Genomic DNA, 17,246 nt, shown 5'->3' on the forward strand with positions numbered 1-17,246 from the left:
GACCCATGCCAAATCTTTTCAGTCTCCTTAGGGGGAATAGGTTGTCGTGCCCTCTTCACGACTGTCTTGGTGTGCTTGGACCATGTTAGTTTGTTGGTGATGTGGACACCAAGGAACTTGAAGCTCTCAACCTGCTCCACTACAGCCCCATCGATGAGAATGGGGGCGTGCTCGGTCCTCTTCTTTTTCCTGTAGTCCACAACCATCTCCTTTGTCTTGATCACGTTGAGGGAGAGGTTGTTGTCCTGGCACCACACGATCAGATCTCTGACCTCCTCCCTATAGGCTGTCTCGTCGTATTCATAGAGGAAAATGCTATAAGATACTACGAGAGTTGTGCCTCCCAAATGGCACCATATTCCCTTCATAGTGCGTTACTTTTGACCAGGGCACTATATAGGGAATAGGGTGCAATTTGCAACACATCCAAAGAGATGTCCATCCACTCTGGAAGTGAACTGTACCTTCTTGGCGTAGAGCACTATCTTCTGGAACTGTCCGGTCTCAGCGAAGCACTGGATCACCTTGCTGGGTATGTTGGCCCTGAGGTAGACACTGAGGGCTAGAGTAGGATCTACTGCCTTAACCAGGTCACCAAGCTCCTCAGAACACTCCAGCTACACACACACACACACACACACACACACAAAATAAACTGTAGCTATAATGCAATTTCAGGGTAAATATACAAAGGGAATAGATTGAAAGTCTCTATGGACCCTGTTAAGGGACTCCTGTTTACATAGTCTTGATGTTTGTGTGAGCACTGTATTCCCCCCCCCCCCAGCTCTGACTTTGCTGATAGCTACTTTATTGAGGCTAAATGACTAACATGTCAATGTAAATGTGACAAGGCTGCCCAGTCCACAGCTCCATCCCCAGTCAGTCCTACCTTGTCCTCTTTCAGCCACTTCTCCAGCAGCTGCTTGCGTCCCTGCTGTAGCACGGGCCTGCACAGCTCCATAGACTCAAACTTGTTGAGCTGGCCCTGGTCCAGCAGGATGCCAAAGTACTGCAGCAGGGGAGAGGCCTGGCCCGGCTGGGCCGGCACACTCTGGAACTTACGGATGGTCTCCACTGTCCGCAGGATACCCTGGACGAGGGAGGGCGAGTATAGGATAAGATAGTGTTATTGTTGCTAAGTGTATAACAAAGCTAAGGAGGATCTATTCAAAGACTGTCTTCCTCCTAGGTTTGCAAAATTCCAGTAACTTTCCCAAAATTCCCAGATCTTCCAGAAATCCTGGTTGGGGGTTTCTGGATTTCCTGCTTTTTCCCTCCTAATTCTGGGAATCCTCCAACTGGAATTTTGAGATAGTTACCGTAATTTTGCAACCCTCCTCCAAACCCAACCCAACCGATCATCTCCTATCCCCTGGCCCTTGGGTCTGACCTACCTTGGGCGTGGAGGCAGCCACCTTGGCAGCCTCGGAGTAGGAGCCCTGAGCGAACAGCGTGTTGAACTTCCTGGCAAACAGCTCATCTGCCCCGGCCAGGTTAGAACGCACGGCCATCCTCAGGCCCAGGTCTGGGTTCTGCAGCACGTTGGTGGCATAGTTCACTATGTTCTCCTCCTCCACACACACTGACAACACCTGAGGGGGGATGCATCAAATGAATTGATTGTCGTCTACTACTGAACAGAGCCCTATCCAAAGTATAGCACTACATAGAGAATAGGGTGCAATTTGGGACACAGCCCAAATCAATCAATCAATGGATGATTAACTCTGAATAGCTTGTTATGTGTATATGCTTTCACATGTATCCATTAAAAACAAAATAACCCTAGTGTTCCTGTAGTATACAGACATATCATACGGTAAATCTAATGGGATTAAGAGGAGTTCATACCTGTCCCTTCTTGTTAACCCCGATGATGCCGGAGGTGGGTTCGTGGGGGGCGGTGACGAAGATGGTCTCAGCGCTGATGCGGTTCATGTAGATACACACTCCTGACTCCAGATCATACAGGTGGATGTAGCCGTACTTAGTGATCAGGTAGATCACACCGTGCTTGGTGCCAATCTGAGGTCAGAGAATCAGGGGGTACAGAGATTACACCCTCTGTATGGGCCAAAGACAACTATGGGTTTTCTTAGCAGTGTACAACACCAAGACAAATTCCTATCAACATTGTTGAATGGCAGATAAGTGTTTTAATGGTTAAAGAAGCCTGAACAGAGAGATGTGTGTGCAGGTTGCTGATAACTGAATATTTCCAAGATAAGGGAAAACACAACCCGAACACAAACAGCTTCAGTTGTATTGGTTAAATATGCAGAAAGAAAACCTCCCAGCCAGCAGAGTCAGTCTGACCCTACTAATATACTGCATAACTCATTCATTTCATTCAGGCATTGTGAGAGGCACCCTAAGGTCCTTACCTGCATGGCGACAGGGAAGTCTGTCTGAGCCTCGGGAGGGAAGAACACATCAACCGCCTTCTTGGTAAACGGCTGGTTCCCTGTAGCCGGCTGACCCACCTCTATGATATGCAGCTGGAACACAACACGACCACACATGTCAACATACTGACCGCATACTAACCACACATGACCACAGTAACACACTGACCACACATGACCGTATGCATTTTGACCACATAGTAACATAAAGTAACCACAAAACAACAGTAACCACAAAACAACAGTAACCACAAAACAACAAGTCCACACAAGTCTTAACAGTGATTGGCGTTAATATTTCACATGCATATAGGAGGAGTCCTGGTTTGTTATGGAACTGTAACTACGTTCACCATGCCTGTATACCCCCCAGTGTCCTCTTCTCACCTTGCCCCCAGCCTGGCTGCGCACAGCGAAGCAGAAGAGAGTGGAGGCTTTGGTGTTGCCCTCCACCTTAAACTCTCCGAAGGCTGCAGCGTGGCCCTCGATGGGCTGGGACACCTTCCTGTCAACAGAGTACAGCTGCATGGCCCCCACCACACGGTTTTGCTGCAGGATAGAGGAGAGAGAAGAGGGGATGTCATCACTGTCTGAACATGCTAGAAAAAGGACCAAAGTACAGTGCTTTTAGAACACAAACACTAACTTATAACATATGTCTGATGTGTGTACACACTGATGTGAGTGCTGTGAACTATGGGTGTGTATGCATATAGAATAGAATGCTGATCATAAGACGTGCGCGTGTGCACGCGTCTGTGTATACCTGTGCCGAAATCCCAATAAGCAGAAGCCACTTCTGCTGTTCGTCTGTTCTGTAGTTTATGATCTGGCAACCGGCCAGACTGGCGTGCCGATCAAACACTTTCATTGGCTGAGAGTCCCCCTCCATGCTCCAATGGTAGACGGCCGCTTCAGTCACCAAGGCGACAGTGTTGACAGAGATCCACTTCCAGAACATGACTTCCTCTGTCATGGTGTGGGCCTTCATCTTACTCTTCATCTCAATGTTGAAGATCTGCAGGCACTTAGCAGCTGAGGACAAAGGGAGGGGAGACCAATACAACAATTCATAATTTTGTTCTATATCTATGGGAGATACAGTGAGACACTGAATGAAGCTAATGCTAAACTGTAGCTAGTGAACTCCATCTTTGGGTAGCTTGCTGACTATCCAGGACCATGGACTTCTTTCTAGGTATCCATGAGATTTGTACATTGTAATGCGTGTGAACTATCCCTTTAAGTTCCCAGCAAACTGGATTTCCATGATGGTCCAAAAGTGTGCCATTTCCCTGTACAGTGAGAGAGCGTGACGGGTGTGTGGATAAAGAGAGGGGGCGATAGGTAGATAACACATGACCTAATAGATAGTGTCTAGCAGACAGATCCTCCAGAACAACTGTGCTCCAGGTTGTTGCTGTAAAGGAGAATGTGTGCTGAATCTCTTACTTACATGGATGGTGAAATAAAGGTAAATAAATAAGACATACATTTGTCACAAACTCCAGGCCCAAGTAATCTAACAGAGACATAGAACTCAGTGTTTTCCCGTAGAAGTATAAAAAAATATATATCATATTTTTTGGAGTGGCAGCAACATTTTAGCAGCGGCGCGGCCACTGCTAAATCAATATAGGGGAAACACTGGAACAGGCAGGCTATTTAGAGGAAAGTGAGAGCGAGAGCTACTAGAATCAGTGTTGGCTACTACTGAACTGTTCTAGTCTCTGGCATGCTGAGAGTAATGAGTGAGGAAATAAAACTCCATCGTTTACTAACCTCCCATATCACAACCAGTGTAAATGGAACTAAGCCCAAGGGACAGCATTTGAAGATGAAACTAGACCAGTACTGACAGCATGTCCTATAGTTTCAGGTTTAGACAGTGAGCAAGGAATAGAACCGGTTTACCAGAGACCCCACACGTAGGTGAAGAGGTAGGACATACCTGGTAAGCTGTAGAGAGAGAGATCTAGAGATGGAGAGGAATACCTCACACACACACACAACTTCTAGTGTGTATGAAATCTGATGATGCATACCACACACAGTCTACCAGCATACACCAGGTCATGCTAACACGTACGGTCCTCATAAAAGCATGTGTGGGTGTTTGTGGGGGGAATGTTCCGCTGTCCTCCAAACGATCTCATTGATTTGGTTACTTGTCAGAAGGAATCAGAATACAGTGCCTTCAGTAGTATTCACACCCCTTGACTTTTTCCACATTGTTGTAACAGCCCGAATTTAAAATGGATTAAATTGAGATTTTGTATCACTGGCCTACACACAATACCCATAATGTCAAAGTTGGAATTATGTTTTTATAAATGTTTACAAATGAATTAAAAATGAAACGCTGAAATGTTTTGAGTCAATAAGTATTCAACCCCTTTGTTATGCCAAGCCTAAATAAGTTCAGGAGTCAAAATGTGCTTAACAAGTCACATAATAAGTTGCATGGACTCACTCTGTGTGCAATAACAGTGTTTAACATGATTTTTGAATGACTACCTCATCTCTGTAACCCACATATACAACTATCTGTAAGGTTCCTCAGCTGAGCAGTGAATTTCAAACACAGATTCAACCAGAAAGACCAAGGAGGTTTTCTTAATGCCTCGCAAAAAAGGGCACCTATTGGTAGATGGATTTTTTTTTTTTTAAGCGCACATTGAATATCGCTTTGAGCATGGGGAAGTTATTAATTAGCCTACACTTTGGATGGTGTATCAATACACCCAGTCACTACAAAGATACAGCCCTCCTTCCTAACTCAGTTGCCGGAGAGGAATGAAACCATGATTTCACCATGAGGCCAATGGTGACTTTAAAACAGTTTAAGGCACTAAAGTAAAACTGCAAAAATATGTGGCAAAGAAATTAACTTTATGTCCGGAACACAAAGTGTTATGTTTGGGGCAAATCCAACACATCATATCACATTTTATTTGTCACATGCGCCGAATACAACAGGTGTAGACCTTACCGTGAAATGCTTACTTACAAGCCCTTAACCAACAATGCAGTTCAAGAAAGAGTTTAAAAAATATTTACTAAATAAACGAAAGTAAAAAATAATAAAACGTAGCACAATAAAATAACAATAACGAGGCTATATACAGGGGGTACCAGTACCGAGTCAATGTGTGGGGGTACAGGTTAGTCGAGGTAATTTGTTCATGTAGGTAGGGGTAAAGTGACTATGCACAGATAATAAACAGCGAGTAGCAGCAGCAGGGGGGGGGGCGTCAATGTAAATAGTCCGGGTGGCCATTTGATTAATTGTTCAGCAGTCTTATGGCTTATGCCAAATCTTTTCAGTCTCCTGAGAGGGAAAAGGTGTTGTCGTGCCCTCTTCACGACTGTCTTGGTGTGTTTGGACCATGCTAGTTTGTTGGTGATGTGGACACCAAGGAACTTGAAACTCTTGACCCACTCCACTACAGCTCTGTCGATGTGAATGGGGGCCTGTTAGGCCCGCCTTTTCCTTTAATCCACAATCAGCTCCTTTGTCTTGCTCACATTGAGGGAGACGTTGTTGTCCTGGCAGTGTGGCCAGGTCTCGGACCTCCTCCCTATAGGCTGTCTCATCGTTGTCGGTGATCAGGCCTACCACGGTTGTGTCGTCAGCAAACTTAATGATGGTGGGAGTACAGGAGGGGACTAAGCACGCACCCCTGAGGGGCCCCAGTGATGAGGATCAGCGTGGCAGATGTGTTGTTGCCTACCCTTACCACCTGGGGGGCGGCCCGTCAGGGAGTCCAGGATCCAGTTGCAGAGGGAGATGTTTAGTCCCAGGGTCCTTAGCTTAGTGATGAGCTTTGTGGGCACTATGGTGACTACGCTGAGCTGTAGTCAATGAACAGCATTCTCACATAGATGTTCCTTTTGTCCAGGTGGGAAAGGGCAGTGTGGAGTGCGTTGAGATTGCGTCATCTGTGGATCTGTTGGGGCGGTATGCAAATTGGAGTGGGTCTAGGGTTTCCAGGATGATGGTGTTGATGTGAGCCATGACCAGCTTTTCAAAGCACTTCATGGCTACCGACGTGAGTGCTACAGGGCGGTAATCATTTAGGCAGTTTACCTTCGCTTCCTTGGGCACAGGGACTATGGTGGTCTGCATGAAACATGCAAGTATTACGGACTCGGTCAGGGAGAGGTTGAAAATGTCAGTGAAGACACTTGCCATTTGGTCCGCGCATGCTTTGATTACACGTCCTGGTAATCCGTCTGGCCCTGCAGCTTTGTGAATATTGACCTGTTTAAAGGTCTTGCTCACATCGGCTACCGAGAGCGTGATCACACAGTCGTCCGGAACAGCTGGTGCTCTCATGCATGCTTCAGTGTTGCTTGCCTCGAAGCGAGCATAAAAAGGCATTTAGCTCGTCTGGTAGGCTCGCATCACTGGGCAGCTCGTGGATGGGTTTACCTTTGTAGTCCGTAATAGTTTTCAAGCCCTGCAACATCTGACTAGCGTCAGAGCCGGTGTAGTAGGATTCAATCTTAATCCTGTATTGACGCTTTGCCTGTTTGATGGTTCGTCTGAGGGCGTAGCGGGATTTCTTATAAGCGTCCGGATTAGTGTCCCGCTCCTTGAAAGCGGCAGCTCTAGCCTTTAGCTCAATGCAGATGTTGCCTGTAATCCATGGCTTCTGGTTGGGATATGTACGTACGGTCACCGTGGGGACAACGTCAGCGATGCACTTATTGATGAAGCCGGTGACTGAGGTGGTATACTCCTCAATGCCATTGGATGAATCCCGGAACATATTCCAGTCTGTGCTAGCAAAACAGTCCTGTAGCGTAGCATCTGCGTCATCTGACCACTTCCATATTGAGAGAGTCACTGGTACTTCCTGCTTTAGTTTTTGCTTGTAAGCAGGAATCAGGAGGATAGAATTATGGTCAGATTTGCCAAATGGAGGGTTGAGGGAGAGCTTTGTATGCGTCTCTGTGTGGAGTAAAGGTGGTATAGAGGTTTTTTCCCCTCTTGTTGCACATGTGACATGCTGGTAGAAATTAGGTAAAACAGATTTAAGTTTGCTTGATTTAAAGTCCCCGGCCACTAGGAGCGCCGCTTCTGGATGAGCATTTTCTTGTTTTCTTATGGCCTTATACAGCTCGTTGAGTGCGGTCTTAGTGCCAGCATCGGTTTGTGGTGGTAAATAGATGGCTACGAATAATATAGATGAGAACTCTTTAATATTAGACATCTGTTAGATTAATTTGGATTTTAAGAATAATGACTAAATGATTTCACCCCAAACACAGTATAAATGTTAGAATTATCATGTAGTGTCAACCCACTAACAGAGGGGGCGGTACTAACCATTCAAGGGGGAAGGCGGAAACTGTTTAGAAAAGTCACCTAAAGGTGGGAGGAGTCAAGTCCAGGAGGTATAAAATCGTCTGTTTGTGTCATTGGCGGGAGAGCTCTCTCCATGAATAAAAATACAGATAAGACTTGTGGGTTGTGGACCTTGAATCATTGATGATTAAAACCAGAGCCTTACAACCTCTGGTAATGATTCAAGCTTAGGTTGAATTAGAGATAGAAATTCACATGACAACATCGAGCTCTGTCCTGGCTCTTTTCGGTGATAAGAGACGGTAGCAGCAACATTATGTACAAAATAAGTTACAAACAACGCGAAAAAAACTAACAAAATAGCACAGTAGGTTAGGAGCCCGTAAAATGGTTAGGAGTAGCACTCTTCATATTTTCAAGCATGGTGGTTGCTGCATCATGTTATGGGTATGCTTGTCAATGGCAAGGACTAGGGATTTTTTGGGGATACAAATAAACTGAATAAAAATAAGCACAGGCAAAATCCTTGAGGAAAACCTGGTTCAGTCTGCTTTCCAACAGACACTGGGAGACAAATTCACCTTTCAGCAGGACAATAACCTAAAACAAGGCCAAATATACACTGGGTTGCTTACCAAGACGACATTGAATGTTCCCGAGTGGCTCAGTTGGTAGAGCATGGCGTTTGCAACGCCAGGGTTGTGGGTTCGTTTCCCATGGGGGACCAGTATAAAAAAAGAAAATGTATGCACTCACTAACTAAGTCGCTCTGGATAAGAGCGTCTGCTAAATGACTAAAATGTAAAATGTAGTTACAGTTTTCACTTAAAATCAGCTTGAAAATCTACGGTAAGACTTGAAAATGGCTGTCTAGCAATGATCAACATCCAACTTGACAGAGCATGAAGAATTTTTTAAAGAATAGTGTGCAACAAAGCTCTTAGAGACTTATCCAGAAAGAATCACAGCTGTAATCGCTGCCAAAGGTGATTCTAACATGTATTGACTCAGGGGTGTGAATACTTAAGTAAATTAGATATTTCTGTATTTCATTTTCAATAAAATGTGCAATCATTTCTAAAAACATGTTTTCACTTTGTCGTTATGGGGTATTGTGTGTAGATGGGTGAGAAAAAAAGTGGGTTAAGGAGGGGAAGCTTTTATGAGAGACATGATGACCACAGACAGGAGAGACAGACCACAGACACGAAGACAGAGATAACACCACAGACAGAGAGCGACAGGCAGGAACTCACCGTCTGAGAAAAGGTGACAAGAAAGCAAGCAAGGGAAAGAAAGAAAGCCAAGAGTCAGTGAGAGAAAAAGAGGATGAGAGATAGGCAGACATCTCAGAGATAGAAAAAGAGAGAGAAAAAGGAGAGAGAGAGAAAAAGAGGAGAGAGCGAGAGAGAGAGAGAGGGGAACACTCACCCTCTTGATAGATGACAGAAAGCAAGGGAAAGAAAGGTAAGAGTCAGTCAAAGAAAAAGCGAGGGGGAAAGAGAGAGGTAAAAAGAGATATGCAAAGCCTGAAGAGATTGCATTAGAAGTAAGGCAAACCGATACAGACAGAAGGCTAAATGCGCCTGTGTTTTGACAAAGGAGTAGAAGCAGTGGCGGAAAATCGATTTACATTACCAATTTAGTACATTTAGCCAATATGTCTGAGTGTATTTATAGCATGGGAGGAAATAGTGCATTATAACACAGATACACACAACACTGCGTTTGACAGCTATGTTAAAGTTGGAGTTACATAAACAGAAATCCTGTGTGCTATACTGCTAAATAACACACCATTGCCTTTAGGGAACTTTTCAGAACCAACGTGATGTTGAAATAGGTTGCTCATATACCCGTGTAGTAATGACGCAATTACTCTGGTAACAGCATTGGATTAACAAGTAACTATGTAGTAATAAGTGCATTGCAACAGAGCGTTTTTGTTGGTTGTATAACACCAGTGGAATAAGGAGCACAGTGAGGGCAGGTCAGGGAGCGGGGTCAGTGTGAGTCCCAAATGGCACCCTATTCTCTACATAGGGTGCCATGGGCCCTAGCCAAAAAGTAGTGCGCTACATAGAGAATAGGGTGCCATTTGGGACGCACCCACAAGGTTGTGGGGTCGTGGTGGTAGCCTACCTTTCAGGGCGATGACCTTGCTGGTAGGGTTCATGATGGCGCTGTCAGCGGAAATGGGTCGTCTGCTTGGGTTATTGGGGTCGGCCATGTCTATGATCACCACCTGGTTTTGTTCACCCACCTTCTCCCGGATGCAGATGAACTTGTCAGACTCCATGGTCAGGTAGCTGAACCCGATGTTGGCCGGGTTCACCCCCAGGTTCTGCAGCTGAAACACACACAGCTGTTAGATCTCGGTTTAGTATTTCAGAGGCAACTGCTGTAGTCAAGCCATAAACCCTGACCCTAGACACGTGTAGTACATCTCAATGGATTGGATAGAAATTAGCAACATGGGTATTTCACCACTTTTGGGCTAGTTGAAATGTGTACCATTATTGCTCATATCTAACCAATCCTTTAGGACTACACCAGTGCTTAGGGGTATGGGCTACAGTACAAACTAGGGGTCATTTGGAATTGGACAGTGCAGTCAGTGGCACAATGAAAAAGATATGAGTCTACAACTGATGAGAACACCTACAGGCAGTAAGATATTTTCTGGAGTCGTACCCCGATGAAAAATATATAAAAAAGGATAGGAAAAAAACTAAAGTTGCCAGTTGCTAACATTTGCCTTAGGTTGGGGAAAACAATTCTCTAAACGCTCACTCTATTAAAATAACTCCCGTTCTGGTCCAATTTTCCAGGATGATATTCTTAAAGGTTGTTTTACAAGGAGAAGGTTAGGTGGTTGTGGCACCCAGAACAGTCAGGCCTGGGAAACAGCGTGGGCATAGCATAGGGCAGGCAGACAACAGGATATTAGGCTGACTCTGGAAAGCTTTATTTGCTGTGACAGCTGCTATTCATTTAGCTTTTACTGAGGCATTATACCATAACATACAGTAACAGTACTTTCTGCTGCTTATTTCATTTGAATAATCCAACACTCCCAAATACCAAACTCTACATAGTAGTGCTTGAGAGAATCTCAGAGATGCCAAACCGTAATTACCATGTCATTATTATTTAATTACCATGCAATTATGTTATTTCTAAGTAAATACAATGTAAACAGCAGACTAAAATAAATGTGCAGTGTAACCATAAACACTGGCTGATTCAGGTCAGGCCTCTGCTAGTGAATTCAGAGATTCAGAGGGGGCTTCCCGGGGTAGGTCTAGAATGTGCCCTGATCTCTAGTGTGTTCTAGGATCAGTTTGCCCTCCCCATATCCTAACCTTAACCATTATAGTGGAAAACACTGAACTGACTCCAGTGTCTATAGGTCTCCTCTAGGCCTATGCCAGCACTGTGAGGTGGTCAAGGGTTAGGCCGGGTGGAGCACCAATCAGCCAATAACATGAGACAGGAGAGGCTAAAGAAGAGATATCTCCACTGGCTGCCAGAAATCTCGGAGGATAGAGGGGGGTGAAGGAGAAGAAGTAAAGGAAGGAGGTAATGTTAGGGGAAGAGGGACCAGGGGAGTAGCTGCCAGCTGGGCAGGCATAGGACGGGAGTCCTATGGTACCCTATTCCCTAAAAGTAGTGCACTAGAGGGAATTGGGTGTAATTTGTAACTTAGCCCAGAATGAGGAAGAGGGAGAAAGATGGAGTAAGATGGGGGGAAGGTGAGTAAGCTAAGGCAATAGGGGAGGGAGGACATACCATGTCTGGAGAGAGAGGAGTTCCTGTAATACAGTGCTTGTGAAAGGCCTGGGGAGGGGTGGCTGAGTCACCGGAAGCATCCCCCGGCCCTCCTTTATAGAACATTCCAGACTAAATCACTCGCAACCACAACCCAGTGTCTTCAGAACCCAGTTTGTGTGCACACATTGACACAGTTTCCACAGCCCAGTGCATGCACACACACACACCACTCCTCCATTGACATTTGTGTTACAATTTCACATTCGATGCTGACCATGGTTATGAGTGTGATCCATCATTGTGTTTGTTTAGCCCATTTCCTCTCTGGCTGCATTTAAACAGGCAGCCCAATTCTGATTTTTTTTTTTACTAATTGGTCTTTTGACCAATCAGATCAGCTCTGAAAATGACCTGATGTGAAAAGATCTGATTGGTCAAAAGACCAATTAGTGGAAAAAAAGATCAGAATTAGGATGCCTGTCTAAATGATGCCTCTTAGGCAGCAGGCCTGCCTAAATGTGTATGTACTCTAGTCCTGCGTGTATTGTGTTAGCTAGTAACACAGCTCAGATGTGTTCTCTGCATTCCTCTGGTTTAACATTTTCTAAAAACGGCAATAATGAATATGAACTGAAAAATGATCTGATCTAGTAGGGCCGGGATGATACCAGTATCTTGATACTCATTAGTATCGTGGCAAGGAAACAAAACACTAAGTGTTTAACTTATTTTGGAAAACAGCCCTAATGTTGGAAACAAACATCATTATGTAATCAGGAATGAGCAGGGTGTGCTACATCATAAGGACCCCTTCTTCATGTCCTCATAACATGTAGTGCAACAAGACCACTCATGGTCTGTAAAGTTACCTACCTTCGATAGATTTACACAAACAATATTGAAATCACCATGGGGACAACCATAAACTGTCAACTCCATGATAGGATATGAATTTTGGTTCAAATATGTTTATTTTATTTAGTTTTAGAGTCATAAAGCAGCTGAGGAAATACAACATTTCTACTTTGTATACCACTGGAATTAAGAAAAATGTTTTTTGGGTCAACTTCGTAAAACGTGAACTCCGTCAGATTTTTGTCTAATGTCAACTCCGTCAGGGTGCTGAAAGAGCTGATAGAATTGTTATATTTTGGGGGAGGATTTTCAAATGAATAATATTCTATATTTTACAAATGTTTGTGTTAAAGTTTTATTTTCAGAAGCAAAAATATGCATCTTTTGAGTTTTGTTAATTTTTCGGTCAATATTTTTTTGGGGAAATGTTTTATCACTGTTCTGCAACATACACTTAAACAACGTGTTTGCTGTGCTAGATCTAAGGGATAATGTTTGCTTTATAAAATGTTGTTTTATGTGCTGAATTAGGGCTGAACGATTAATTGCATTCGCGATAATATCGCGATTTGACTGAACGCGATTTTCTAATCGCAACGTGCGCGATTTGAGGTGGTCACGTGACGCGACTTTTCATGCTGTCCAGCGCAATGGCCTCTTGCTCGACGGAACAGTCAGAAACTGACACAGCTGATACTTTAATATCGAAGAGGAACAGCACGTCGGTGGTGTGGAACTATTTTGGTTTTAAAAAAGAAGATGCTGAGCAGCATCAGGTGTTGTGCAGAGCATGCCGTGCTCCGATTGCTACTTCACGGGGTAACACTACAAACCTGTTTCAGCACTTAAAAAAATACCACAAATCAATGCATGACAGTTGTATGACCAAAATGCCGAGCATCAGTGCGCGAGACAAGCCAAATACCTCAAGACAGGGATCACTGACAGAAATGTTCGAAAGTGTCACTCCGTATGAACGTAATTCAAAACGGCACGGAGAAATCACTCGGACAATAACCGAGTTCATAGCCAAAGATATGATGCCTCTCAGCACGGTGACCAAGCCTGGGTTCATGGCATTAATACATACGCTTGATAAACGTTACAGTATACCCTCCCGCACATACTTCAGTCAGACTGCCATACCGGAGCTGTACAAAAAGTGCAAAGAGAAAGTCGCCGCGGAACTTAAAACGGTGGAGTTTTTTGCTAGCACTACTGATATGTGGTCAAGCCGCACAGCTGAGCCGTACCAGAGTCTTACAGTCCATTTTATTGATGAAGATTTCAACCTCCGAGCTCGCTGCCTACAAACTACCTACTTCCCAGACGATCACACAGGGGAAAATATTGCAGCCGGCCTGAGAGAAGGGCTTGTCAGCTGGGATCTCCACGAGGAGAATCACGTCTGCATCACGACGGACAACGCGTCGAATATGGTGCTTGCTGCGCGGCTTAATGAATGGACGAGGCTCCAATGTTTTGGCCACAGATTACATCTTGCCATTGGTAAGTTATCGTGTGTGTGTGTGTGTGTGTGTGTGTGTGTGTGTGTGTGTGTGTGTGTGTGTGTGTGTGTGTGTGTGTGTGTGTGTGTGTGTGTGTGTGCGCGAGTGCGAGAGAGAGAGATGCGTCGATTAGTAAAGCTGAATATACAAATATATATAAATGATATTATATAAATCGGATGGGATTAAATAAATTCATACTTCCACTCCTTTTCTAATATGTAAATTCATTTTACTTGCTTATATCATATGTCTGTCTGTGGTGGAATGCCCACCTGCATTTTTTTTCTTTTCTTGTTTTTGTTTTTTACATGTTTTTTTAGTGTTTATGAGAGAGAGAGAGAGAGAAAGAGAGAGAGAATTGACATGCAAATAAAGACCCTTTGAATTGAGAGAGAGAGAGAGGATGTGTTGTGGATGTGTGTATTTCAGAATTACAGCTAATTTGAGTGTGTAATAGTGAGAGCCTTGTATCAAAACTCAAATTGTGTGTAATACACTACTTTTTATTTCTTTTAGAAAATGCACTCAAAGATGACAGAGTGTCAAGGGCAACAGCACTGTGCAGGAAGCTGGTGGGGCACTTTTCCCACAGTTGGAAGAAGAAAGCAGCCCTGACGGAGGCACAGAGAGAGCTCAAACTCCCTGAGCACAACCTCATAACGGAGTGCCCAACAAGATGGGGTTCTAAAGAAATGATGATTGCCAGAGTGCTTGAACAGGCCAAAGCCATTTCTCAGGTATTGTCTGGAGATCGATATGCACGCTCCCTTATCCCAACCTGGCAGGATATTGACGTGTTGGAGTCGATTCACAAGGCACTGCATCCTCTACTGGAGTTTACTGATGCTCTTTCTGGAGAGGAGTATGTAAGCATCTCCTACCTCAAGCCAGTTCTCCACCTTTTTGCCACATCAGTCCTGGCTGAAGATGCTGAGGACACTGACCTGACTAAATCAATAAAAACCAAAGTCCTAGCATACCTCAATAACAAATATGGAGACCCAAACATCCAGGAGCTTTTGGATGTTGCCTGTTTCCTGGACCCTAGGTTCAAAATACAGTACATCAGTACAGACAACATCCCTGCTATCAAGACTCGTCTGAAGACAGAGATAGTAGACTTGGCACAACGTACATATCATTGGGTAAATAATTATGTATTTCACAAAAACAAAAATTTTCTGTAAAATCTAACTGGAAAACTAATGGCTGTTGTTTTCATCTAATAGGAGAAGAGGTCTCGTACTGAAACTGTTCAGATGCCTCAAAGTGCACAGTCCTTGGGGGAAAAGACGAAGAGGTCTCTTGGCAGTTTTTTCAAGACCAGTTCAGCCTCTCCTTCTTTGCCTGTAAATCTTGAAGATGTCGCAGAGGCAGAGATAAACAATTACCTGATGACTCCTACCATTGATGGAGAAGATGATCCATTGGCTTGGTGGAGGGTGCACAAGATCAGCTACCCACAGTTGTGCACCATGGCACGCAAGTATCTTTGTGTACCTGCTACAAGCGCTCCCTCAGAGCGTCTTTTTTAGCACAGGAGGGAATATTGTGACTTGCACTCGCTCATCCTTGAAGCCAGAAAAAGTCAATATTCTGGTTTTCTTAGCAAAAAACCTGTGAGCCACTGAGAACAGAACTGTTGGATAAGTATGGCTGGCAGTGCCATACTCGTAGTGAACTTTAGTCTGTGTGGTGTGTTATTGTTGTGTACTTGAGATAAGTGAGGCTCATCTATTTTATATTATAATATTCAAATCGTTTATAAAAAATTGTTTGTCTAAATTAAAAGTGCATTTCTCATTTTTTATTTATAACTTTATTTACTTTGATTTTACAAAATATTTTCAAAGCAAATTCCTTGTTTCAGTTGTGTGAAATGTTACTGACTTGGGAGCAGTAAGATACATACAATTTAAAATTATTTTTTTCTTAAGACTGTACCTTTTGCACACAGTGTTTACAAAGTTCATGCCTTTGTTTAAATTATTTAAATGCACAGTGGCAAAGCCACAGATGTTTCTGTAATGAGCAGTTCAATAAAAATGTCATTTATTTCAAGTCATACATGTTTGAATTTAATTCTAACAAATAGACCCAGCCTATGGGAAAGAACATTTCACACTAAATGTATATACTATTGTGTTGGTCATATTTAAATCATTCATTATGTTTTGTAGGGGAAAAAGGATAAATAAATTAAATCGCATATTAAATCGCAATCGCAATATTGGGGGCAAAAAATCGCAATTAGATTATTTTCCAAAATCGTTCAGCCTTATGCTGAATCTAGAAAAACATGCCAAAAAGCAAACAAAATTAGCCCTGGAGCATTATATAGCGCTATAAAATAATAATAAAATAAGTTTGGAGATTTATATGCCATATTTTAATATTCTAATGTTAGAATTAAACAATCAAGGCCTTTAAACACTTGGAAAATAAACGAGAAAAATTAAATGCCTTTAATGGTGTCTGACAGAGTTGACATAGGCTTAAATTCAGTTCATTGCATTTTATGAAGAAATTAAAGTTAGGTTGTTCCTTTACATGGTGTGATAGCTGATACTTTGATCTTACAAAATATTTTTTTTTTATGTTTTTCATATTGAGAAAAATATTTGAGAAAAAAGTAGGGATTGTCTTTCAAAAATCCCTGAGCTGTCAGTTTAATGGCATGTTAGCCTGCCATCTTCAGTATCACCAATGTTGCTAAAAAAAAAAAGGCTAACAATAGACTATAGTTTTAGGACAGCTCCTTCCAGTTACATTTTACATTTTAGTCATTTAGCAGACGCTCTTATCCAGAGCGACTTACAGTTAGTGAGTGCATACATATATATATTTTTTTTTTTTCATACTGGCCCCCCGTGGGAATCGAACCCACAACCCTGGCGTTGCAAACGCCATGCTCTACCAACTGAGCTACACGGGACCATAATTGTTTCAGCTGAGAGAGACTGTGGTGTGTGTGTGTTATTTTTAGAGTTTCATTACTTAGGCTTTGTCCATACCAATGTGTTGTGCAGGGTAGTAAGCAGTAATATGACTGACTGACTGGCTGGACACCAGCCATTAGTTCCGGTGCAGACAGAACTGTTGCAGCCAACAGTTGTGCTGTCAGAGGTGCTCTGCTGTGCCTGATGATCATGATCTCACTTCCCGTTCCTGCCCTGATGTGATTTTCTGGGTTAAATGGGCCTGCTTACCTCATCTGTCTATTAGTGGAGACAACAGCAACAGCCCAGAGCAGGGAGCTGCTCATCTGTTAGTACTGGAGAGTAATATCCCAAAGCAGGGAGCTGACAGGCAAACAGCTGATGGACAGGCAACAGAGACAGACTGGAACCAGAAATCAACCCAGGCATTTCTAACACACCGGCC

At 43.5% G+C, this 17,246-nt stretch overlaps 2 protein-coding genes across 2 annotated transcripts in view; one reads left to right on the top strand and one right to left on the bottom strand.

Annotated features, from left to right (window-relative positions):
- Window positions 1–17,246, bottom strand: part of LOC121573316 (clathrin heavy chain 1) — a 45,860-nt gene that overhangs the window by 26,408 nt on the left and 2,206 nt on the right. Inside the window, 10 exon segments of the mRNA XM_041885231.2 lie at window positions 465–617; window positions 893–1,093; window positions 1,398–1,595; window positions 1,855–2,028; window positions 2,388–2,501; window positions 2,796–2,957; window positions 3,175–3,443; window positions 8,979–8,981; window positions 9,154–9,156; window positions 9,865–10,072. Of these exon segments, the coding sequence (XP_041741165.2) occupies window positions 465–617; window positions 893–1,093; window positions 1,398–1,595; window positions 1,855–2,028; window positions 2,388–2,501; window positions 2,796–2,957; window positions 3,175–3,443; window positions 8,979–8,981; window positions 9,154–9,156; window positions 9,865–10,072 (1,485 nt within the window).
- LOC123493090 (E3 SUMO-protein ligase ZBED1-like) lies at window positions 13,532–15,622 on the top strand. Its single transcript, XM_045226953.1, has 3 exons — window positions 13,532–13,860; window positions 14,379–15,007; window positions 15,092–15,622. Exons 1-3 carry the CDS (start codon window positions 13,575–13,577, stop codon window positions 15,395–15,397), a joined length of 1,221 nt encoding a protein of 406 aa, XP_045082888.1. The 5' UTR covers window positions 13,532–13,574; the 3' UTR covers window positions 15,398–15,622.

The sequence above is a fragment of the Coregonus clupeaformis genome, chromosome 18, assembly GCF_020615455.1.
Source record: "Coregonus clupeaformis isolate EN_2021a chromosome 18, ASM2061545v1, whole genome shotgun sequence".
Classification (NCBI taxonomy): Eukaryota; Metazoa; Chordata; class Actinopteri; order Salmoniformes; family Salmonidae; genus Coregonus; species Coregonus clupeaformis.